Source organism: Myotis daubentonii, chromosome 1 (assembly GCF_963259705.1).
Source record: "Myotis daubentonii chromosome 1, mMyoDau2.1, whole genome shotgun sequence".
Classification (NCBI taxonomy): domain Eukaryota; kingdom Metazoa; phylum Chordata; class Mammalia; order Chiroptera; family Vespertilionidae; genus Myotis; species Myotis daubentonii.
Window position 1 is genome coordinate 168,561,237 of NC_081840.1, and position 25,705 is coordinate 168,586,941.

At 39.4% G+C, this 25,705-nt stretch overlaps 1 protein-coding gene across 2 annotated transcripts in view; it reads left to right on the plus strand.

The window, feature by feature from the left end:
• Positions 1 to 25,705, plus strand: part of UNC5C (unc-5 netrin receptor C) — a 369,634-nt gene that overhangs the window by 312,804 nt on the left and 31,125 nt on the right. Inside the window, exons 8-12 of one of the 2 annotated variants that reach the window (XM_059665093.1) lie at positions 6,874 to 6,930; positions 8,922 to 9,113; positions 9,777 to 10,121; positions 13,196 to 13,283; positions 23,864 to 24,032. In XM_059665093.1, the coding sequence (XP_059521076.1) occupies positions 6,874 to 6,930; positions 8,922 to 9,113; positions 9,777 to 10,121; positions 13,196 to 13,283; positions 23,864 to 24,032 (851 nt within the window). The remainder of the gene's footprint in view (positions 1 to 6,873; positions 6,931 to 8,921; positions 9,114 to 9,776; positions 10,122 to 13,195; positions 13,284 to 23,863; positions 24,033 to 25,705) is intronic. The other variant, XM_059665102.1, reaches the window with a different exon arrangement.

The following is a 25,705-nucleotide window of genomic DNA, read 5'->3' on the forward strand; positions in this document are numbered from 1 at the left end:
TATTTTGAAGTAAAGAAACAAAACAGGAACAAATACAATATTTGTATTTGGATGAGGCCCGCGGGCCGTAGTTTGAGGATCCCTGATTTAAACACATGTATTTTTATAGAACACAGTGCTTTTTATAAACTATAATTAAGTTGTATTCATAATTTATATCCAAACTCCTATATAATATATGAAGTATCCTCTATTTTTTAAATTCTCACAATGTCATAAATCAATTCACGTGTATTAAGGTCATCAAAGCAGCTCCCTATTGAAATATAATGAGTAAATCTGGAAGGCAGGCAGGAACACTTTATAAAACTCCACCCATCTTCCTTTGGCTAGGAATTTGATAACTAATCTGAAGAAAGAGAGTTTTAATTCCCAACTTTAGTGGACATAAATATTACTGTATCACATGTATTTTAGTTTAAAGGAATTACAGATATAATTTAAATTTTATTAACTTTCTACTTAATGCATTGGCTTAGATAAATATCACATGATCTCACTCATATGTGGGATATAATGAACAACATAAACTGATGAACAAAAGTAGATCCAGAGACAAAAGAAACACTGAAAAGACTGTCCAACCTCAGAGAGAAGCCAGGGGGCGGGGGGGTTAGACCCAGGCAAATATTGCTTCTGACTCCCATCCTATATAATAAAGAGCTGATATGCTAATTAGACCGAACATCAGAACAACTGTCTGGACATCCTTCTGGACAACCATCCTTCCAGACAACCATCCAGACAACCTTCTGGACAAGGCTGGGGCTGCAAGGGCTGGCCAAAGCAGCTGGGTATGAGAGGGGCTGCGAAGGCCTAAGAGGGTTGGTCGAGACTGTGAGGGTGCAAGGGCTGAGCCCCTTGCACGAATTTTGTGCACCAGGCCTCTAGTCTACTATGTTAGATATGGCCATGCAGAAACAAACTTGAGCTGAGTTTAATTTAATAAAACTCAAAAAGCACAAAAAAATAACCTTACACACAGAACTTTTGGTAAGCCTCTAATCATTGCTCTCTCTTGTAAAGGAAGAAACGGAGGTGTAAAATTGAAACAGCCCACTCAATGTCCACTATAAGTTAGTGCAAGAGCCAACATAGGAACCCAAATCAGTCACATTTTGAAATACTCCTTTTTTCGTGTGTGCTCTTTAATGGTGGAAACGACTAGCTATCAGCTTTTTATTGCTTTAAAATATGATTTTCTTCTGATGGGTAGTGTCCTTCCAATTATTGGTGTTTATTCCTTTTTCATGTTGGTATCATTTGAGGAAAGCAATGTTTCTCTTTTAAATATTGATTTATTGCAGGGTTTTATGCCAAATACAATGTGATGATCATACATTAACAACTGCATCATTCTAGCTTGGCTCTCTAGTTACATTAGAATAGGAATACCCGACTTTGGTGCACTTCTTGCCTTGCCCCACACTTGAGACAAAGGCCACTGTTTGGAAGTTGTTTCATTTAAGGGTGAAAATCTCTGTTATTTTAGCATTATCTCATTCAATCACTGAAATGCAAAGTAATCCATGAATATATCAAGCCCTTTTCTATTATTTCCTTGTCTCTCCTCATTTAAGTCTACCAGTTAATGCCCAGCCAACACTTTAAAAGGCTGTTGAGCTATTTAGCCTAAGTACTGGGCACCCTGTCTGCTGTTTCACCATCTTTGTGATGTTGGACAAGTCCTTTTACCACTCTATGCGCCTGCTCCTTAGGCTGCAGATAAAAAAGGGTTACGGGAGGAAATCCTAACCACTGATCTATTTTAACACCAGTATCCCGGGGGTTTGTGAGGTAGTGAGGCACAGAGTGGTTTTGAGGACTTTAACCCTGCCTAGTGATGCTCAGAAGTTCTGACACTTCTCACATCAATATATTTGCTTGGCAGTTTTTTTTCTATTAACTATTATCTATAGCATAAAAACAGTTTATCATTTTTTTTTCAATTAATCACAACATCATGATCCTTTTTGGCTGTCACTGTCATCTGTAAAGCAGGAAAATAATTTTTTTAAGACTGGAAAAATCAACCCAGTTGCTGTTTACTGGGGAAATTAAGATTTACACATGGTTTCTGGCAATGTTTCTGAGGTTTCCCAACTATAGACACACCAAGTAGGTTATGTTTAGACATATTGTTACACAATTAGGAGCCATGTACTTCGGGGCCATGTACTAGAAAACCAAGAAAAGCTCTTTCCTTTTTAACATACTTGAGTATGGACTCTCATCTTTTATAAAAGTTGGACAACTGCTGGAAAATATGGGCAACCCCACCTCTGGTCTAAAGGGTGACCTTGTGAAAATTAGAAAAAGTCATCCTTTCCTCAAGCCACCATCAGCCACAAATTGCTCTAGTGACAATCCAGATCTACAGTCAGTCAACAAGATGTGAATGGCACCACCCAGAGCTGAACAATGCAAAACTCTCACATGTGAGCTTTACTGTCAAGAGGGTGAAATCAGATTCCAGCTTCAACATTTTTGGTAACTTTAAAATATCACTCCTCAACTCTGGGACTTAGTTTCCTCTCGGGAAACGCTGGAATAAATAACCTCTTTAAACGGTGTCTTGAGCAACAGTGAGATGGCTTCCTGGTGGGAGGAGCACTTCAGTCTCTGAGACAGCCTCCCCTTGCTCTGCACTGTTCATGTCTTCGTTTAATTTTCCCCACAATGAAACTCTCCCAACCCCTATTCTCTCAGGTCAGGGAAGTCTCTCCATTGGAAAATATATGTTCTTTAAAATTACAAAAAAGAACACAATACCAAAAACCCAAACACAAAAAATCAACAACAAAACTAGGAGGTCATAGGGCATGAGCATGTCCCATAGTAGAAGCACTAGCTTGGCCTAGTTGCAGTTGCTAAGGCTACTGAAACCAATGGGGCAAGCAAGTCTCATTGAGAAAGTGAGTAACCTTAGCCTTCACTCACTAAATGCCACAAAACCCCCCTGATCATTATGACAATCGAAGAACACATCCCCTACCCCATTATCAAATACCTTTTTTAGAAGTGACACTGGCTCTGGTTGACAAACCGTTTTAGCATCAAGTTTCACTCTGGTCTTGGACATTTGCTTCTGAAACCCACCACTATATCTTTGCCAGAATACACAAAGGCCAAGAAATAAACCTCTTTAAATGGAGAGGGTGAGAAAGTATACAGTACTTAGAAGAGTGCATTGGTCATGGTTTCTCAGAAAAACTGGGCTTCTTATCTCTATAATTACTAGGGAATCTGAAATTCAAACAAATGTCGTAAGGTCACTCATTAAATAATAGGTTGCCTTGACTCTACAAATAAAAGCCATTAAGAGTCCAGCATCTCAGTGTACTTATAATGTGCAAGATGATATTAATATAGTTGCCATTTATTGATTGCTTGCTATGTACCAGCATTTTATAAATCTCCTTTCTCCTTTTCACAACTTTATGGAAGTGAGTCTCCCTATCTCCTTACACAGATGAGAAAACTGATGCTTTGGGAAGTGCAGTGGTTTGACCAAGTTCTCATGGTTAAGGAAAGGGCAGAGCTAGGAGTCAAACAAAAGTCTACACACTTGAAAAACTCAGTTTCGCTGCCTTGGCTAACAGCCACGGTGCTTTCTCATTTGGCCTTACTTTCAAGTAGTAGGAAAAGTAACTGAAGTCCCTAACTTACGAACCAGGCTACTGATAGTGACACGGAAAACAATTATTTTGTACTGTGTTCTGCCGGAGATATTATTTTTCATTATTGCTGGGACTACTTTCAGCAGGGTCACCTCATTAGCAGAAGAAAATGGCCCCTGTTGTTCTGTGAGAGATGGAGAGGTGTAAAAACAAACTCTAGAAAGTGATTCTGTTCCCCTTGTGTAAGGGCTGGAACAGTCACCCCCTTCTTTTCTGACTCCCAGCCTCCTAAGTGATGTTTTAGTTCTATAGTTGCAGAAGTGTTTTGAAAAGGATGGAAAAAGTTTTACAGAGCTGCCTTCCAAATCTCTTTATCAGTGTTCCCATAACGGAGTATTTTGGGGTGTTGAACCACTGGTGAGTATGCTGAGCACTGCTCTGTTTTAAATGTGCCCATGTAGGAAAATAACAGTTGGTCTAGATTGGTCCTAAATGGTTATGAGGAATAACTATTAGTGAGACTTTTTAATTTTATCTTCCAGCAACCTCAAATGCAAACATTTCATCAAATATATATATATAACTATTGGTAGACATCTCCCAAGCCATGTGTTGTAGAAACCATCCATAAAATGACGTCACTTTGCTCTCTATGGAGAAACCCAAATGATCTTTTCAAAATTACATTTGATCACAGGATTTGCACTTCATTTAGAATAAATTCGAAATGCCTTGTCATGAACTACCAGGCCTACATGATCTCGCTGCTGCTCATACCTCTGAGTGGCCCATTTCCTCTCACTCACTGCCCTCTAACCACTCTATTTTTATGTCAGGGCTTTTGCATTTACTGTCCCTCTTCATGGAACATCATTCCCTCCTGATCTGTATTTGGCTGATTCTTTCTCTTTGTTCAAGTTTCAGCTCAGACTTCATTTCAACAAAAAAATTGTTCCCTGATTCCCTAACTTTGTCATCCTTTTATATCCATTCACATTGTATTCTTTTGTCTTATTTTTTAAAAAGACTTTCTCAGCATTTGAAATGATCTTATTTATCATTTATTTTCCTGTTTGTTTTTCTGTTACACGAGAATGAAAGCAGGGACTTTTCCCATCTCATTTGTCATTGTACCCCTCTGGCTAATATAGAACCCAGCATATATTAAGGTTCAAGAGAATTTGTTGGAAGTATGAATGAGTGAATGAATGAATGGATTCCAGTTCTGTGCCTGCAATAAAATATAAGACTCAGATAAATACCATAAGGCACAAAAATGTTTATTGAGTGGTCCAGATCTCCATAAATGTGGGAAAGTTGAGATTAAAATCAAAATTATAAAAAAAAATTTTATTATTCCCTGGCTAGCCTATCTAAAACAGGGACTCTATTGGGAAGTAGGCATAAAAGCCAAGAAAACCCAGAAGGGCTTTACAGGGAGAGATTTCAGCTCATGCTCTGTTTCTCTGGAAGTTGGCTTCTCCCTTTATGAGCTCCAGCTCTTCTGTGCACTGAGCAGGCCCTCACGATTCTTATCAAAACGCTCACGGTGAACACCAAATCATACCCAAATGTCCTAGTTTACACTAATTTCCAGGGCCTCTCACCAGCCAAAAACATATCTCTTGGCATCCGTCTTTAACATCATCCCTACCAAAAGGACAACATTAGTGATCTGTTCTCCTCTCCTAGCAGTGAACTTGTATTATCTTATGTCTTTGGGGTTCAGAAATAAATAACGTTTTCTCTAGTGCCTGGATATGTCCCAGATGTCCTATTATTGAGTTCACAGAATACAAATGGAAAAGGGTTATTGCCAGGCAGAAGCTTTTAAAATGAAAATCAAACCTAATACATGGACTCAGACACCTGGAGTAAGGAATATAATATTTATAAAACTGAGTTGGAGGTTGCAATCATTGCTCTAAAGTAAAGCATTAAATATTAATTCAAAGCAAACCTGTCTGTGCTGCAGCAAAGCTCTCTTTCATTAAGGTGGCACTGCATGTTTCTCAGAATTACTTCCCCCAAATAGGTAAATAGCTTGTAAGAACTGAGTGTTCTGCAAACTACCAAAAAATCTACCCGAGGCACGATTTAGAATTAAAGCATTACACACCTTTGATTTTGAACCAATTAATTGTGATTCTTGTAGATCCTCTACATGTCTGCCCTTGGGTATCGCTAGGAAAGTTTAATGCTTCTTATTCATCTCCATTTGATTAATCCAAACGGTGCCAGATCATTTGATTAACTCATGTTGCAGCATATTAAATATTAGAAAACTGTGGGAGCAAGTTATGAGTTATACTTTTTAAATCTCCATTTTTTTTATTTCAAAAAGTTCATCTTTCATGTTTTTAAATCTTTTCTACTAATCTTCTACTTCACATTGGTATTTTTATTAATTATTATGACTACTGTTATTTCCTGTTTCCTACCTTGAGATATACTAAAAAGAAAGAAAAATAAGATTGCTAGTTATTTCTGCTTCTACTGTTGAGATGAGTTTTCCATTTTGCCCGATTTACCCCATTCCTCTGAAGCCCTGAAATAAATAACCTTGTAACCTCTAGGCCCTATTGATTTTTGAATGATTTCAAATAAAAAGTTTCCAGTTTCCATTGCATTGACAAACTGCCAGTCCCTGGGCGAAACCTATTGGATTCCCATTAAATGGAGGGGGCAGGAAACAACAAAAAATTCCAAAAAAGGGACTTCGAAATGGAGCAGGGAGAGGTGGTGGAGGCTCAGCTCAGTAAATGGGTACTTAACCTTTGACCAATGACGACAGGTCCCCTTTAGTTCTATTAGACCAAGAGCAAGCTGTTATGATTTAATAAAAAAGAAAAAAACTGTTTAGGGCTTTACTGAATATGTCCTGGGAATTAAAGCATATGGCAGGGATAAGGAAAAAAGATTTGCCTTATGCTAATGACCCATGATGTCTGAAATAAATTAGATCCATTAGAGTTATGCTCAATAAAAGAAAGACTTTAAGCACTCCAAAGTTAGTGACTCGAGACCAGTTTTTGCTCTGAAATTCAATCTGCCTACTTATTAATTCTTACTGAGACTCCAGAGCAGGCAGGAGATGCAAAAGCATAGTTCTGCACTGAGCCCGAATTTTAAAGGACCCTGGGATTCGTTTCCTTTTCTTTTAATTAACCATTTTTCATGCTTCTCATTTTGTGTTCCTCATTAATTTGATTTTGTTCCTATTTTTGTGTCATTTTTTTTGTTTCTTTTCAAGGTTTCATTTACCCTATTTCAACTGAACAGAGAACCCAGAATGAATATGGATTTTCTTGTAAGTCTGATGTTTGGTTTTTATGTTGCTGAATAATCTTTTAACGTTATCTCCCCCAGTTCAAGTTTACCTTTCCTTAGATCACAGATGTGCACACAGGAAATAGGTGCCTAATATATTCTAACATGAAAAGCAAATTAGATTTTCACTGCGGAAGAGAAGAAAGGGTCATTTCGAGTCCCTGCCCACTTTCAAATCTATCAGCCTACATCCAAAGCTTGGGCCCAGTAGCTGACAAAACATATCATAAAAAATGCTGATGTAAATAAAAGGCTGGGTTAAAATGCTAAAAAAAGTAAAGGGTTGAGAAAATGCAGATCTATTGAGTTAGAAATCATGAATGTTGAATAAGTAATTGCAGCCTGGTAAAATAAAACATTAAGGATTTCGGTATCATCTTCTGACTGGAGTTCAGAATCCTGCCCCGGGCCTCAGGTCAGACCTGGCAGCAGAGTGAAGTCAGCACTTTGAAAGCAGGGCTCACACAACCAAGCTTGGGATGCCACTGGTTTTCTGAAAAGACCTGTGCGTATTGACTTGCTTGGTAGGAAAGTGGATATTCTGGACACTTGGGGAAAAACAGTGGTTTAAAAATAAAAATAATAATAATCCTTTCACATACAGTGCATTTAAATACAAAACTCTAAAAGAGATGTAGTGATTTTTCAACAGACAATTTATTTGTACTGCCAATGCCGCAAAGAAATCATGACATGACAGTGTAGGTGGCGCCCTGAGCCACTGGCAATTTGAATGAAGTCACTTCACTGTATAAAGCTTGTCTGTGAGTCTTAGGAGCAGTGGTTCCTCAACTCTTAGGAGGTCCTGGGACCTACAAATCTGCAATCCCCCCAATGCACGTAGATACAAAATTGAGCATAAAAAGGCTGTTGACCACCTGGAGTACCTGTTTAATCACCTCCTTTACAGTGAGCCTAGAAGCTTCTGTTAACGTTGCTGCAAATTTGTGTGGGTCCCAGAAAACTAAAAACAGATTTAAAGATGTCAATAGGATTCAAGAAAAGTTTACTTTTGTTTGTTTTATTTATCACCTTTTGCCATTGGATCAAAGCATGTTCTATGCCACCAAGGCAACATGCAATATTTACAGGAATTTTCTTCTCTCTTTACCCAGAAACACCCCCTCCCAGCCCCCCATCTGACCACACACTGTGTTGGTCAAATGCTTAATTGCCTTCAGGGCTAGTCTGACCTTTCTGATCACTGAACCAGGCCTTTATCTTACTCGGTACACCCTAGAGCTGTATTTTACTCCAGTAATGAGTAGCTCAGATGTAATCTCTGACAAGAGACCGTGAGAAGCTCAGGGTTCTCAGAGGTAATACTGAGTCTGGATAAAAGCCCGGAGTTACCGTGGCAACCTCTGCTCCTCAGATCTGGGTCTTCTGAAAGCACACCTTTCAGGTCCAACATGTTTGCTCGTAATATTTGCTTTGCGTAGTTACACCATCCCCACCCACCCACTCATTGATTTAGAGGAAAGTGAGAAGAGTCCTACAGAAAGTTACTTTGTGACTTGGAAGGATTCTAGGAAAGTATTCTGGTTCAGTAAATATACAGATTCAGAACATGCCAAATATTTCTAGCAGAGCATTTATGTTTTTAGAGAACTATCAGTGAATTCCAGCCACCTTCCAAACTTTCCGCCTGAAATTTGCAATAATCTTTTTGTCTCCTATGGGTCAGGAAGGTTTTAGCTCCAGTTTCCTTTGATGCCTTGGAATGAATGATCCTTTATGCTGCCCCATTTAAGACAGATGAGTGGGTGGATAGAGGCAGAGTAGGAAAGGGGAAGAAATCAGGGATAATTTTCCACTGAAAGGCCACCGTTGTTTTATATAGCTTTTGGATTAGAATTGAAATTAACCTATAAAAAAAGACAATAAATGTCTGAAAAAATTACAGCAATACGCATGTCTGCTGTGGGAAACGTCCCTAACCAGTGGCCAATGTTTGCTTCTCCCGTCTAGCTGCTCCTGATTCAGATGACATTGCTCTGTATGTTGGCATTGTCATAGCAGTGATTGTTTGCCTGGCCATTTCTGTGGTTGTGGCCCTCTTTGTGTATCGGAAGAATCACCGTGACTTTGAGTCTGACATTATTGACTCTTCAGCACTCAACGGAGGCTTTCAGCCTGTGAACATCAAGGCAGCAAGACAAGGTCAGTTGGCGTTGAGCTTCACATCGACAACTTATGCACATAAGTAACCTCCCTGTGTGGCTTTAAAATCAGTGCAATATCCAGTTCAGCTAGACCGTAAGCTCCATGAGGATAGGGGTTTGGTCTGTTTTATTAATTACTGTATTAACTTCATTCACTTACGTTAGAGTTGACAAGGTGCATGGATCTTTTTTTTTTCTCTAACTGGTTCCTCTGTCATACTTTTTAACTTCTGGTTGAAAAAAAAGTATATGGACTATCTGATTCTGGAATCCCCTTTTTTCTCTTTTGACAAGGCATCTTGTATTGCTATGAGTACAGTGGTCTACAGATGAACCGAGGGGGCTAGTAGAGACAAGGGGGCTAATACCTATAGTCACCTAGTGGGGCTCACTGTCTAGGATTCTCATCTGTTGAAATAATTAAATACCTTCAGAGCAATGAGTAGGCTTCAAGGCAAAATACAGAATCTGTCTATTTATTTGTAGCCAAACATAAAATGGATCCTCGTCATCTAATTGCCCTGTTTTCAGCAAAACTGTAGAGTCCATATCTCCAATATTTGCTGAGTTTCTTTGCATTCGACTCTAAGTGTCAGGGGGAGACTAACTAATGTAAGTTGACTGAATGAAGTGTTCAAGTAAGACTCCTTTTCTCTTTCAGATCTCCTGGCAGTACCTCCAGACCTCACATCAGCTGCGGCCATGTACAGGGGACCTGTCTATGCCTTACACGATGTCTCGGACAAAATCCCCATGACCAACTCTCCAATTCTGGACCCACTGCCTAACCTAAAAATCAAAGTGTACAACACCTCAGGTGCTGTCACCCCCCAGGACGACCTCTCTGAGTTTGCATCAAAGCTGTCCCCTCAGATGACCCAGTCCTTGTTGGAGAATGAGGCTCTGAATCTGAAGAGTCAGAGTTTGGCAAAGCAGTCTGATCCGTCCTGCACCGCATTTGGCACCTTCAACTCTCTCGGGGGCCACCTTATTGTTCCCAATTCAGGTAATGCCTGAAGGTTTAAAACACAAAGATGGAGCTTTAAAACGTATTTTTTTTTGTACCAAAATCTTTTTTTGTTTGTTTTTGTTAGGCCTGAAAAGTTCAATGTAGCCTATCTAACCCAACTCTACTTTCAATGTAAATCTACACTCCTTCAGACAAAATCAGCAAAACCGTCCATCTTCCTGCAACCAATTCTGGAAACACTTCCTCTATAAATATTATGCTCACAGCTTTCTGCCAAGGTGTCATTTAGGACTGTCATTGACCTTCTTTTGACAGAGCTTCAGAAGGCACATCCAGCTAGAAGCTCTCGCTGTTGTCAACGCAGTTGAAAAGGACAAATTAATTAGAAAACATATCAGTTGGTTCAGTTCCAAATCACTAGAGGGAGCAATACTTCAGAGCACTAATTTCTAGGTGATCAGAGGACATCATAATAGACATCCAATCTTTAGTTATTAACTTTTTATTGCAGTCTTTAGCCTCAAGGTGTTAGAAGATCCTTACTCCTGCTCCTGTATAGCTATCTAGAACCACAGCTTCCGCGTGTGTCCTTTGGTAGTATTATTTAGTTTTCAGTTTTTTATTGAGTCATCTGCTTCGAGAGAATAAGCCTCATAAAGGTCTTAAATTATGAGTTTAAGTTAATGACTAATAGTGTGTTTGTTAAACTTTGGCATTCATTGATCAATAGTAGTATTAGGTTTGGAACTATGGAGTCATAAGAGGGTTAATGGATTCCTCTGTGAATCAAACTTCTCTCTTTTGGACAAGCCTGAGTATTTTGCAAATGCAACATTAAGAAACAATTTGTTGCCGAAACCGGTTTGGCTCAGTGGATAGAGCGTCGGCCTGCGGACTGAAAGGTCCCAGGTTCGATTCCGGTCAAGGGCATGTACCTGGGTTGCGGGCATATCCCCAGAGGGAGATGTGCAGGAGGCAGCTGATCGATGTTTCTCTCTCATCGATGTTTCTAACTCTCTATCTCTCTCCCTTCCTCTCTGTGGAAAATCAATGGAATATATTTTTAAAAAAAGAAACAATTTGTTTTTCATGTAACATAAGAAAAGCATATAATGTGTCAACAGCCATACAGCCGATATACAGAACCAATTGGTCTTCAGGGTCTGAATATGAACGTGTCTTTGATTCTTTCTCTAATTCAGTCCCCCATTTCAATGCCTTGGTAATTTTTCACCCCATACCTTTAAAAGTATATTTTAAGAAATTTAAATAGTTGATGAAATATCATTTTTCTATACATTTTACATAGTTGGGATAATACATTATATGAAATGCTTTCTTTACCTTTTTCTCATTAAGTTTTATGCTCTTGTATGTGCATTAGAAACCATTACTTTAAATATATTTTAATAGTCTATCAACTGGATAGGAAAATATATACTTTATAGCTCTTCATTGTTTAAACATTATATTATTCACAAGACAATGGTTTTTTAAATCATATTCACTGAAGTCTACCTTTCCTTCCCATTTCTACACCTGATACTTTTTCACAGATTAATTATTATAAAGGCTTCTCAAGTGGAAAGGAGGGAACTAGCATATGTCAAATACTTTCTATATACTAAGCAAAGGTGATTTACATACACTGTTTTATTTAATAGCTTAACAATAGTTACCTAAAGTATGTCAGGCCTTCTTCCTGTTATTTTACATCCATCATTTTATTTCATCCCCATAACACATACACAGGTACATTTTACTGTTCCCCTTGGAAAAAAGAACAATACTGAGGCATGGTAGCCTGATGTGCGGTCTGCCTGCTTCCCCTCTGTGCCTCAATAGGCCATCCACTACACCAGTGTGACACTCCGCGTCCCACAGCGGCACAGCTACCACGCTGCTCACCTTCTCAGGAAAGCCAGGCCTCAACATTTTCAACCTGTTTTACAACGGCCTGAATACCTACTTCTCCTTAATTCTCCATTCTTTATTCTTGAAACTTTCCAGTGTGGTCCGGCAAGTTTTCTTATTGCCCTACACTCATTTGGCATATTCCATTTCCTTTCTAGTTAAATGATAAGCTTTTCAAAGATAAGAACCCTATCTTTTACTTCTTGGCATTCATAGCAATGCCAAAACACTGTACTCACAGTGGTGCTCCATAAATTTTTAGTAAGTCGGAATAAGCTGCCTTTATTGGGATGAAATCATGAAGCTGAGTACCTTCAGGTTGCTGCCCACCCTGAATTCCCCTTTGAGGTGACGCTGCAGCGGTGCAGACCATGGTTCCTGCAGTGCGGTCCACAGGCCACAATCCTGGCATCCCCTGGCAACTTGTTACAGCTGCAAACGTGTGTATAGTTTTGTTAGAGCTGGCAAATCTGAAACTCCGGGGTAGGATCCAGTAATCCATGTTTTAGCAAGTCTTCCATGTGATTCTGATGCAAGTTCAGGTTGCAAGCCATTGCTATAGGACAATTAACTAGAACAGAGGTCAATCCAATGTCCTACAAAATGGCACTAATTCACAACTAAGTAAAAGCCTGCTTGATGGGTTGTGAGTACAACTAGTAGGTTCTGTTCACTTTCTGGAGTTATGTATGATGAAAGGAGTTCTTCATCCATTATTATTCTGTCCCGGAATAACACTGATGCTAACCAGATACTTCAGAAATATATGTTTTTTATATTGCCAAAGTTAGTATTTCCCTGATTTTGAATCCTGCGGGGATTTTTCTTTTAATTAGAAACAATGCATCATTACAGCTGTTTGGAATTTTAAGAGCAGTTGTTGGTCTTCACCTCCTTTTACAAGGAAAATGACACTGGAATCATCTGCCTAGTCCTTAAATAAAATGAGTTTTAAAAATTAGATCATGCATTTAATTCTGTAACAGTTCAGAGGAAGCTGTGGTAACAAATGAGGCCAATAAGGAAAGAAAGCCAGGCAACCATGAATATCTGCATGTCTTTAGAGAAAAAGTAGGCTTATGGCTACATGGCCACAAAACCTCACTCCCTTTCCCTTGCTTCAAAGGCATTCTGTGAAGTTTCCCTTTGTTTCAATACGTCTTGTATAACTTCTCCTCTTCTCTTTTGCTCTTCAGGAGTAAGCTTACTGATTCCTGCTGGGGCCATTCCCCAAGGGAGAGTCTACGAAATGTATGTGACTGTACACAGGAAAGAAACTATGAGGTAACTATGTTTTTTCTTTCGGGTGCACTTGGCTTTATCAATCATGTCTAAGTTTAAAGAGAATTGTACAATAGACATAATAAACCCAAAACATTGTGTCTTGAGTGCCCTGCTTCTGGCATGCCCTTGTCTCCCAAGATGTATAAATGTGAATGTTTATTGCGCTTTATCTTTGAAGCTGCAGACACTTTTGAGGATCTTGAGAATAGGCAGAAGACCAGAGATCTCTTCTCAAGTAGACTTGTGGCCATATTAGCTGTAAAAATGGCCATAAACATGATCCAGAGAGACATGACCCATAGGTTGATCAGAGAGACGCGTGGGTAGACACAGAGACATCAGGTTCATGTGGCCTGGCTCAAGAATCCAACCTTTTCCCATCATTGAATTAAAGGTCACAAAGAATTAGACAAACTCAAACCTGTGACTGCTACCCCCACTTCAGCCTCTCTCTCTCTTCTCGCCTGTAGATTCTTCTTTTTGTGACTCTTTCTAACTTAAGTATTATCAACCTCCTTCTTACATTTACCTCCTATGAATTCTACGCTGGGCCTTTCTAAATGGAGCTAGGGTTGATTAAAACTAGATTGAACCAAAAGGTTCCATTTTGAATATGTCATAATCATAAAGATGCAGCTATTTTAAGTGAAAATAGCAAGAGGAGTTTAGAAGTCCTAAATTCAATTTTCAGTCTGGCCTCTAACGAATTCTGGTATTTCTTGCTTAGTTCCCACCTAAAGTGCATGCATTCAATAGTGCTTTAGAGGCCTGACTAATGTATGCTTCCATAGTACATACATCTTAAAATAAAAGATGTTGTTGAAATAATGATCCTTATATGTAATTTCTGCTGTTTTTCCCAAGGGGAAAGGCATCAGCTCTTTAGTCCTGAGCTCAGAATACAAAGCATTAGTGACAAATGTGGAATTGGGTTCTCATTATAACACATTATACCTTTCTTCTTCCCCTCTGTCATCCTCAGAAAAGCATCCATTTTTAGTCGTCTTCTTCAGTAGCCGGAAAGCTCTTTTATCATGCTCGCGGGTGGAGATACTGATATTTATAATCTGTAGGACCCAGAACATTTTTCCCCAGGTGGTGTGCTTTCACCTACACAAACACTAGCCTCAGAAAATAATAAAATTCCTTGAGCATTATTCATGCCTTAAATTTGAGCAACAGAAAAATCACTAAAAGACGTATATTTACTCACATCAAATATTCATTTTTTTCATTCTCCAATGCAAAGTAACATTCATGGGCCCTCCGAGGCCTTCTCCTGCAGCAGCAGAAATGAAGATTAGCAAACTCCAATATCCCTTTGTTGCTTTGTTTTTCTCCTTTCTCGTGTTCGGAGTCAAGGTTAGTGCTAAGTACTGCCATCTCTCAAGGCCATGCCAACATGGATATTTTGTTTAAACAAAAATGAGTGCTGGCTGGTGTTTTATCCCAAGGAGCATGGAGGTATTTTCCATCTGGTCAGCATTGTCTTTAGCTGAAGATTCAGCCAGAGGAGGCCGGCTGAAGCTGAAAGACTGTGCTCTCACCTGCCGCCCACGGTTTCCCTTCCCATAGTTTAGTCGGCATCTGACCAGGATAATTGTACCTTTTAGATGAAAGAGAGAGAACACAGAAAATTGATAAAGTGACAAACTTCTGCTTTTAGGTTCCTCTGCCTTTGACCTTAAAGAAAAGGAAACAAAATCCCTCCTTGCCATGCCTACCACCTGAAGTTACATGCAGAGGGGATTATTCTATTGAATTTGGTGTACATCAAAGAAGCTCTGTTTGTCAAAATGAAGCCAGAGAAACCTCAAGGTCTTAAAAAAAAAATAGGCACAAGAGACCATGAATCAAGGAACAAACACAAAAAGATAACTGTCTCCAATAAATGAGAAAGTTCCTCTCTTTCTGTTGTGAATCAGACGGGTTTGCTCTTGTAAAAACACAATGACAAGAATGTGTTTTAGGATATAAAACATAGCTACCATTTATTCAGCATACTTTTTTAAAAAAAATATATATGTTTTTATTGGTTTCAGAGAGAGGGAGGGAGATAGAAACATCAATAATGAGAGAGAGTCATTGATTGACTGCCTCCTGCACACCCCCTACTGGGGATCAAGTCTGCAGCCTAGTCATGTGCCTGAACAGGAATCAAACCGGAACCTCCTGGTTCATGGGTTGATGCTCAACCATTGAGCCACACCAGCCAGGCTATTCAGCATCCTTCTAATTTTATTTATTCCTCCCTACTGCTCTGCAAGTTGTGATGAGCTCCACTTAAACGAGGGAAAATCTAAGCTCGGGGAACTGAAGTCATGTAACCAAGGTTTCACAGTTAAGGGTTGAGAGAAAGCAGGATTCGTACCCGGGTTATCTTACCACAAAGCTCTCGGCTCGCTCTCACATGCCGTCAGTCCTCCATCTCACCAGAACAAAAGCCACACCTCAGCCTCCTTATTCTAGTGTGCGCTGGACCAGTTTCTGTTGCTCACTAAAGCCCCTTCTATCTTCACATGATGTGAGAGACAACTTCTTGCAGAGGAGACTCTGAGAACATTAGGAGATTTGAATGTTCCTTTAAGGCATTGATGGGAAATTTGGATTATTTTTCTCCATTTTCCTTCTTTCTCATTTCCTTTATTGCATCCAGAACTGGGTGTTTTTCTAGCTGGATCCCATCTAGCTGGTCATCTGCTGCTGTGAACTGTCTAAAGGGAAGCCTGAACTAATTGCATGTGGCATAGAGAATGTGGCGAGAGGGGCCTTATCATTACCGAACAGGCTCTAAGAGGAAGCACGGAATGGCAATGGCACACGAGCAGCCTAAACGAGCTGCAGAGATGGCACACGCTGTCTCTGACCAAAAGGGAGCAGAGCTGCAAGGCTGTGCCCGGAACCCTACCTCCCCTGCCTTATGGGTCTCTGAAGGGGCTGCAAAGCTTCTTTCTCCCCCCGTGGATACAATTTCCACAATTAAATGGCACTCACATGGGCCTTTTGCCTTGTTTCCAGTAGCAGCTTGAAAAAATGAGCCTCAGACGGAAATTTTACCCATTGTCATCGCTTATCGAACAACAGTTTGAATTGAAGATATGAACATTACTTTTCCCTTGCTTTGTATTCTCTACTTGCCTAGCAGTTTTCTCAAAATACTAAAAAAAAAATCTGTTTAGACATTTCAACTATAAAGGTAAATAGAACTTTTTAAATAAACTATAGAGGAGGCCATGGAAGGGTTTTGAGTAACCAAGTGATACAGGAATAGCAATGCTTTTTAAAGATTATCTGGCAAATGGTGTGTGAGATGTATTGGTAAAGGGAACAGAAAGACACTTTGGAAGGCTGGGTGCCTGATTAGGCTGTGGCGATACTCTAGGTGTGAGGGGAGAAGGGACAGAGCCAAGATCAAGTCTGGAGAATAGAAAGTGAAGTATATTTCAGAAGAAAAGGTATTTCACAACTGGTTAGAAGTGATGCAAAACACAAAGAATACAAACTGAGGTACCAAGCCCTGGGCACTGTGAGAATTGTGAGAACAATGAGAGAGGTCAGAAGCAGCAACTGGTTCAAGCAGAGAAAGGACAATTTCTGAGTTAAATGGGCACAGGGTGTGTGAGTGCAGGGATCTGGGATTCCTGCTAGAGATGCAGATGGCAAGTCACCAGTGAGCGGATCCTCCCAGGGGAAATATGCAGAAGCAGAAAGAAAAAAACTGGGGAACAAACTCTGGGAAATATTCCTATTTACAGTTTGGGTTTGATGAGTGACACTAAATAGAACATGAAAGGATAAGGCAGATAAAGAATTTGCATTGGTCATGGTCCTTAGCATATAATGGCCCCTCAAATTAATGTTTTAAATGCAAGAATGAATGTTTGTGTCATGGGGCAGGAGGTTGGGGGGGGGGGGGCGATCAAATGTAAAGAGAATTCCAAGATGGAGGAAATGGTTGATAGAGGTGTTGTTAAAATTAAAATATAAAGAAAGAATAATAATTTAAAAACTATTAGATTTGTCAACTAGAGTACACTGATAGTCTTTAGGTACTTTTTTAAAGGATGAAATCCCAGTAGGAAGAGTTTAAGGTGCAAGTTAGTGGTGAAGCAATTAAAACTATCTATCTATCTATCTATCTATCTATCTATCTATCTATCTATCTATATATATATATATATGGCTAATATGTAAAGTGTCCCCTCAGGAGTTCGACCATCGCTCACTATGACATGCACTGACCACCAGGGGGCAGTGTGGAACAAAGGAAGGCCCCGGCCCAGCAGCCAGAAGGCCCCAATCAGCCCTGATCACTGGCCAGGCCTAGGGACCCTACCCATGCACAAATTTCATGCACTGGGCCTCTAGTCATAAATATTTACTGAATATAAATAATAATGTGTTTGGATAGTGAGCCAAAAATCTCTTATGTAGGTAATTATATAGTAAGAAGTTTACATTCATTTTAACACGCAGTTTGGAACTTTATAACAGTTAACATTTATAACAGTTTCTCAGTGGAACCCAAGGTATTCTCCTTTTAAGTAGCGCCCTAAATTCTCCCTTTGAAGGAATGGCTATAAAGAGACTAAAGGTACAGGGGGAAGAAAGACAAGTCCAGATATACTTAAGTCTTATCCTCCTACTGTTCTCTGCAGTGTGTATTTATTGAAATCCTACTTATAAAGAAATGATTCAAGATGATTTATAAAAACTGTCTTTTCAATTGGAGAAGAAAATGTTTAATAAGTGGATGAAAAAATAAAATTTAAACAGATAAGATAGTCAGATAAGAGTTAAAATATAAAATGTTCCCAGCCTATTTCTGATAACAGGTCTAGGTCTTAGGTTTACTATTTCAAAGTTTTCCAGAAGGGGACATAGCAAGTTATAAGATCCACGTGTCCATGAGGAAAAACATGTTCCTGGGAAAAGCCCAATGTCTGTGGTCCCTCCTAAAGGAGACATTTTATTAACACAAAGGACAGCGTCCTTATGACAGACGCAGCAATGACTCTCATGGGGCTGCCTCTGTTAGTGCCCCTCAAGGTAAGTGGATGGTATAAGGTCCACGTATAAACAAAGTGAAATAATTGCACAAGGATTTAGTAATTCAGTCCAGGGCACAATACTTAGCTGTTCTTTCTTAATCTGGGGATAGATTTAGGTTAGGGAATTGGTGACACTCCCTTTAAAATAACTTGCATCAGTATTTTTTAAATTTTTTGTTGTTGTTGTTAATTCCCACCTGAGGGAGAAGGAGAGACGCAGAGAGAGAAATATCGATGTGACAGACACACATGGATTGGTTGCCTCCTGCAAGGCCCAGACCAGGGACAGGGATCAAGCCTGCAACCGAGATACATGCCCTTGATCAGAATCAAACCTGGGAGCCTTCAATCCACAGGCTGACGTTCTATCCACTGAGCCAAAACAGATAGGGCCATATTTTTTTTTCCTCAATTGAGTTTTTGATAGCAAGTGAGTTAGATATTCCCTGTCAGATACCTAGAGTTTAAATATTTCAAGTTGCCAGTTGTATGTGAAACCGCTTTAAAAGGCAGCTGAGCCTAGGGTTGGATTGTCATCCTGGAGGACCTGACAAAAGACATGCCTGTTACTAGAAGGGATCTCGGCCCCACACAGAGGTGGACGGAGACAGCTTCTTTTCAATAAGCAGCTCTCAACCTGCTGTAGCAAACAGGCAAAGAAATTTCTCAAGGCCCGACCCAGATGAGCAACCCCAAATACACCATTATGAGAAGGAAACCAAACGATTCTGTTTGCATTCTAGCTTTGCCTGTGACTAGTGCAGCCTTAGGCAGGTGTGTTAATATCTCCGGGTTTCCGTTTCCTCTTCTGGAAAAAGACGTAACGTAAATCCTTATCCTAACCACCTGTGCCATGAGCAGCAAATGCAATTGCTCTTGTGAAAGTTTTGTAACTGATGCACTTCTGTGTAAGAGATGGTCCCCTCACGGATCACAGCAGGCAAATATGGGAAAAGCCCTCTGACAGGAAATGGAAACTCCTGCCTGACCGCTTTGTGCTGGCGGCCTCAGAACCCGCCCAGCGTTTACCACGATATTGTCATTACTGGACTTTGAAAAGCCTGTAAAAGTTTAATCGGCGCTCATTCCTGAAATTCTACTTAATTGCTGCTTCTGCGGCTAATTTTTGCTTTGTGTTCATTTCCACATCATCTGCAATGAATATTTACTCAATGTTTGCTTAAATAGCTTACATAACACGAGATATAAACCCTTCTCTGCAAACACGTGAATCAGACCTGTTTATATTTATTTTCTACTATTTCTGTGTAATGGATTTTAATATCATCTCTTTATATAAATAAAGAAAATGTAAATTTAAACACTCTGACCTTTGGTAAATCTTAACGGTTGGTCCCTAAGTCACTCCAGTAAGTGCTTGCAAATGCTTCCAATTTCAGCACTACTTTCATCTTAAAAACACAAAAAAGATTTCTATCATTATTCCTTCTTTGTTTTTCATTCCCTGCTATGAATTTCACTTCACCACTTCCCTATTCATTACATTCTTGCACCTCACTGAGTTAATAAATTCTTTTGACACCTACTGCCCCTTCCTCTTCTTGCTATCCATCCCCTAAGGATGGCGCCCATCAATATTGCATGCCAGGGGTATGCTTGGGGAGAGCAGGTCTGACAGCTCCCTGGGCCAGCAGGGAGTCTTCTCCCTTCTGTCCCCACTCAGTGATGAGAAGAACCCCTCCTCCTTCCGCCCCAAGCACCTGCTGCTAACAGCAGACTGAGGGACAGATGTTTCCAATCCTCAATCGTATTGCAAGGACCACCCGAAATGGTTTCTACTTTAGTTTCCTTCCTTAAAAGTTTAATGCTCCATCGACACATACAACAGCATGGTGATTACCAGAGGGAAAGAGTGTTTGTGAGAGGTAGAAGGGGATATGGCGGGGGGGGGGGGGGGGGGATAAATGGTGACAAAAGGAAACTTGACTTGGGTGGTGAACACACAACACAATATACAGATGATGCATTATAGAACTGTACACCTGAAACCTATATAATTTTATTAACCAATATCACCCCAATTAATTCAATTTAAAAATTAAATTACATAAAATATATTTTTAGAAAAGTTTAATGCTCAAGGTATCATTGCAACTAAAAGGTAAGAGTAGTGCTTAGGAAAATGCCATCATTGCTTCCCCATCTCCACTGTCTCTGGTAGGAAAAGTTGAATTTCAAAAAGCTCAGGGCAGAGGGTGTAATATTAACTATGACACAATAAAAGCAAAGCTTCACTCATGATCTAAGAGAATGCATTTCATATTGGAAGGAAGGAGGGAAAACTAGGTTAAGAGGAAATGAAAATGAAGGGGCAAAGGGGATAGTAATGAATTCTTAAGCTGCCAATAACCTTAAAGTCCAAATATAAGCACATTTTTAAGTACTTTGATAACTTTAGATTTAATAAAACTGTGTTGTTATTCAGTGAGAATGGAGATGATATTAAAAGATGAAAAGGAGTCAAAAACTGTTTTGATTTCCTAAATGGAAAGGGGGAAAGCCATAGGTTGGCGAGATGCTAGTAAAATTTTAGAATGAGAGAGGAAGCAGTGACAGCCGAGTTTTATTAAGGGAAAAATATGCCAAGTTTTAATTGAGTTCTAAGAACTTATAAAAATAATTGTCAAGAACTAAGGAATCTCTAAGATTTAACCTTATTTGTGAGCTACCACGTAGACTGCCAGTTAGACGCTGACACATGGCACAAGAATCCTAGTCAGAGACAAAGTGCAGTTCTTTACTCACAAGGACAGCTCTCTCCAGAGTATTCTCATTGCTGTGCCAGTTTCCTGAGCTCAGGTTCTGCAGGAGTGATGCAAAGAGGGATAAACAACACCTACACATCCGGTGGTTGCCTCTCAGGGAAAGGACTCCTGGGCCTAGGGAACCTGAGACTTTTATCATGAGAAGTAGGCATGTCTACCATTTACTCCAGAGCTAAGCACTGTCTTATCTTCCAAGGTGTGTGCTATGCAACTGCTTTGTGAAGATAGGAACTTGCAAAAAACATGAGCGCTCCATGGAGAATTCTCTTCCATCAGTGTTAAAAAAAAGAAATAGTAACAACTGCTATCGCTCATTGAGTGTTAAATGAGACCATAGAGATAAGTTAACTTCTAGATTATGTAGTATTTAATATATGAACCACAAGTAAAGATGAGAAAAATCCACGTGAAGTGCCCATGGCCATTATAAAGGAATTTGATATGTCCCTGCAATATCCACATGAACGAAATGCAAAGAGGTGAACGAGACAATGTACATTTTAATGGGTTTATATTTGGCTGAACTAAAGAACTTGGAGTATTGATGTCAGGCCGGAGAGACATTGCAAGTGGTGCCCTTGGAAAGGTCTCTGTCTCTTGCCCTATTCTTGTATTACAATGTTAGCAGTGATTGGAATGAGAACATAAGTGTCAGGCATATCAGATTTATGGAGGGTAAAAGACTGGATGAGACAGCCAATATTTGGAGGCAAGACATAGCATTAAGAAATAGATGTCCTGAAATTTTGCCTGGAATCTACTAAGGAGGAATTAAATAGCTAAATATAAATTTCTGTACATAGGTTCAAAAGCCATCATCATTGCAAACACATAACTATAGAGACTTAGTCTAAGAGCCTCTCATGTTAGAAATACATAGATTGGTTAGTTTAACAAATTACCTGACCTTCTTGGGGCTTTATTGCCTCATTTTATACAGAAGATGTTTAACCATATTATATCCATCTTCCCATCTAACTCAAGCATGCTAAAAATATTTATAAATAATTACTTGATTAAGAATAACCCAATACAACGATTTGTGAGGTATTGATAAAACTACATATTCCAAAACCCAGAAAATAGTAGTCCCCTTGTACTGCCTACTTGAGCATTACATTCATTCCAAGATGACCTACTTTAGTGAAGATATTGAAACACGGATAGACATCTATATGAAAGTGAAGATAGAAATATAGGGAGAGAGCGGGAAACCATGATTTTCTAGCTGAAGTTTAAAACATTAAGGAATTGAGAGAATGTTTGCTCTGAAATACAGAAGAATTTTTAGAGACATGGTAACAATCTCTAAACATTTGAAAGGTTTTCATGCCACAGTAGAAAGAAAGCAGGTCAAGGGTCTATTGAGAGGTGTCAGGAAGAGAGATTGTGTTCATTCTAAATAAGAATGCATTGTATATGTAAGTTGGTAATAGATGAAATGAGCCTCAGCAGTCGTGGACTACAATTTTTGATGTGTCAAAGCACTAACCAGCACTGGTCAGGTAGTTCAGTTGGTTGTAGTGTCATCCTGATGCACCAGGGTTGTGGGTTCCATCTCTAGTTGGGGTGTATACAGGAGGCAACCAATAGGTGCATGGATGGGTAGAGTAGCAGATGGATGTTTCTCTCTCTCTCTCTCTCTCTCTCTCTCTCTCTCTCTCTCCCTCTCCCCCGCCCTCCCTCCCTTCCTCTCTTTCTCTAAAATCAATGGATGAAAAAAATTTGCAAAACTAAAAACCACATGTCAGCATATTATAGAGAGGCTCCTGCTTTGGACAGAAGATGGTACTTATTGATCCCAAGGGCCCTTCCTCCTCTAAAATTATACGAGTCAATGATTCCTTAAGCCACATTACCTGACAGAGTAATACTGAGAACTGTTGTTGAGAAGACATTGATTGGTCTTAGTCCCAGCGATAGAGCTGTTAGTTGTGAGACTTTGGGCAATCCACTCAACATCTTGGGACTACATCTTCACATGCCAACTGATAACTTGGGTTAATTTATCCATTTGTTTGTTGATTACAATCTTGTCGGAGAAAAGATTTAAGGCAATTAAAAAGAGAGATGTGAAATAAAGATTTTGGATCTTTAAGGGTTTGGTTTTTTTTTTTTTTTCCATTTAGGCTCTCATAATATGAAGTATACAAGGAGAGAGATTTCATTTTAAATTACTGTAGAAATACAATTCTAGAGTCTGTCTGGTCACTTTTGAAAGAATGAATTTACTGTACTAGCTTAAATTATTCCCGAAAATCATTTGGAGGAAGTTTAGCTCTAGGGTGTCCTTGTTTTTAAGTGATATTTTTGAAGTATTTTTTCAAGTTAGGTCCCCAAAACACGAAAGTACTTAAAACCCTGTGAGACCAATGGCAAGTGTTACCAGAAAGCATCGTTATGTAACCTCATAAGTACTGTTTCTTCTCATTCCATCCTGAAATTATCTGTACATGAATTTCAAAGGAAGTCACCAAAGGCAGACCTGTATCTGAGGGAAGGGGATCAAAGGGATGCTGGCAGCCCCACTGTTATCATAAAGACCTCCAGTCTTGCAAGATCAAAGTCTCAGTATAAAGAGCATGTCTTCCAATTTGGTTCTGCCTTAACTCCCGTTTCCCCCCCTCAAAAAAAAAAAAGCTCCAAAAAAAAAAAAAACTGTTCAATTTTAGATCTGAAATCTCAGAGTACATACACATGAATGCTATGGAAATGTCACTGATGCTGTTCTCTGCTCTCCTAGGCCACCCATGGAAGACACTCAGACACTCCTGACCCCTGTGGTGAGCTGTGGGCCTCCGGGAGCCCTGCTGACCCGCCCAGTCATCCTCACTATGCATCACTGCGCAGATCCCAACACCGAGGACTGGAAGATACAGCTCAAGAACCAGGCAGCACAGGGGCAGTGGGAGGTGAGCTGCTGTTGGGATAAAGATGGGATTCAGGAGCAATCCATGCAGATAAGCAGGACCAAGCATGGGAAGGCTTTTATTTTTAAAGAAAACATGGATGGAATTTTATCTTACACTCAAAATGAAAGAGAGAGAAAGTGGAGGAAGGGGATAAAGAGAGGGGAGAAGCGGGGAGAGAGGCAGGAAGGGGGAAAGACAGACAGGCTGTTTATTGAATGCTTTATCTGTTGACTGGTAGACACAGAAAATTATGGTCAAGCATGAGCTAGCTCATAGGGAAAGTGTCCTTAGGAATCTTACACATTTTGGAATATACATACTATACTATTCAGGAAGGGAAACTTCTTTATATACACTCTGATTATAAAGTCAGTGTTTATGAACATACAGTTCATTTTCAAAATGGGAAAGAATCTACAGAAATGGATAAATTATTTTTAATCAATGCCTGTTTTCAAACCGATGACCGTTCTGGTCCAGGCACTGTTGATAATGCGAAGCAATGGAATCACAAACATCAAGCATCATTTTGTTCCGTATTTGTGTGTCCTCGATTCATCAGCTGTTGCCGGTTTTATACCGTGAACTTTATCTTTTATGTGTCCCCATAAAAATATCTAGTGCTTAAATTTTCTTTGTTCAAAGCTTAGTCTGGCTTCACTCATTATTTAAATCAGTTAACCCTGAAAAGGAGTGAAAATTAAGTGAGTTATCAGTTGTTAAAATGTGTAGACATTTTGGGGGATACTTTGTGTCCCCAGAAATGTATACACACTTTGAATAATTATAAAGGTAGTATTTGAACTTCAACTACATTTTCAAACTTCCAGTAGCATATTAAGATGAATTTCCTCTGTTCAAAGCTTAGTCTGCCTAAAAAGAAAAAAAAAACATCAATTGAGCTATCAGCTATTAAAGTGCATATATATGTTTTGGTGAATATATATAAATTTTAAATTTACAGGTCAAGAAACATTGCACCTGGCTCAGACAGTGATAGGTTCTTACAGAAACAGTCTTCTGAGCTCCACTAGAACGAGGCACACCTGTGGCATCTTGCCTCTCTGTGGCTGTTGCCACCCTCAGTGCTGGAGGACAGAGCCTTAAGAAAATCCTGTTCTTGACCTCAGAACCCTTCGGTTAGCACCCGCAGTAAAGTGTCGGAGGATTTGTTATGTTTCCCATGAAGGTTTTAGTTCTAATACCTTTTTAAACGTTTGTATATTTTCATTATTATCCCTTGAATAAACAGGGTCTGTTGTTTATATGGAAAATAGCCAACTAAAAATTACATTTTAGATTATTCTCAGAAAAACACATTTCAGGAATGTTTTTATCAAAAACAGAACAATTTTTTTAAATTGAATACTTTTAAAAAGCTACCCTTGTATTTTTGTGTAATCATTACAAAGACACGTATCCAATCTATATGTTACGTATTTTGTGATTTCACATCATACTTTCCTTTTAGGAAAGAAACATTTGAACAAACTATAGATAATATTTTAGGAAAAAGTCATATTGGGCTTCGAAGAGCAGCAGGGCACCCCTGGATTAACTGGAATTTCCTTCTATGGACATGTTCTTTCAGCCACTTGAGGGGTTCACTCCTTGCTAGAGAACCTCCAGTCCAAGACTGAAGTCTGGGAATATCCTCTATGTTAAGACCAGAC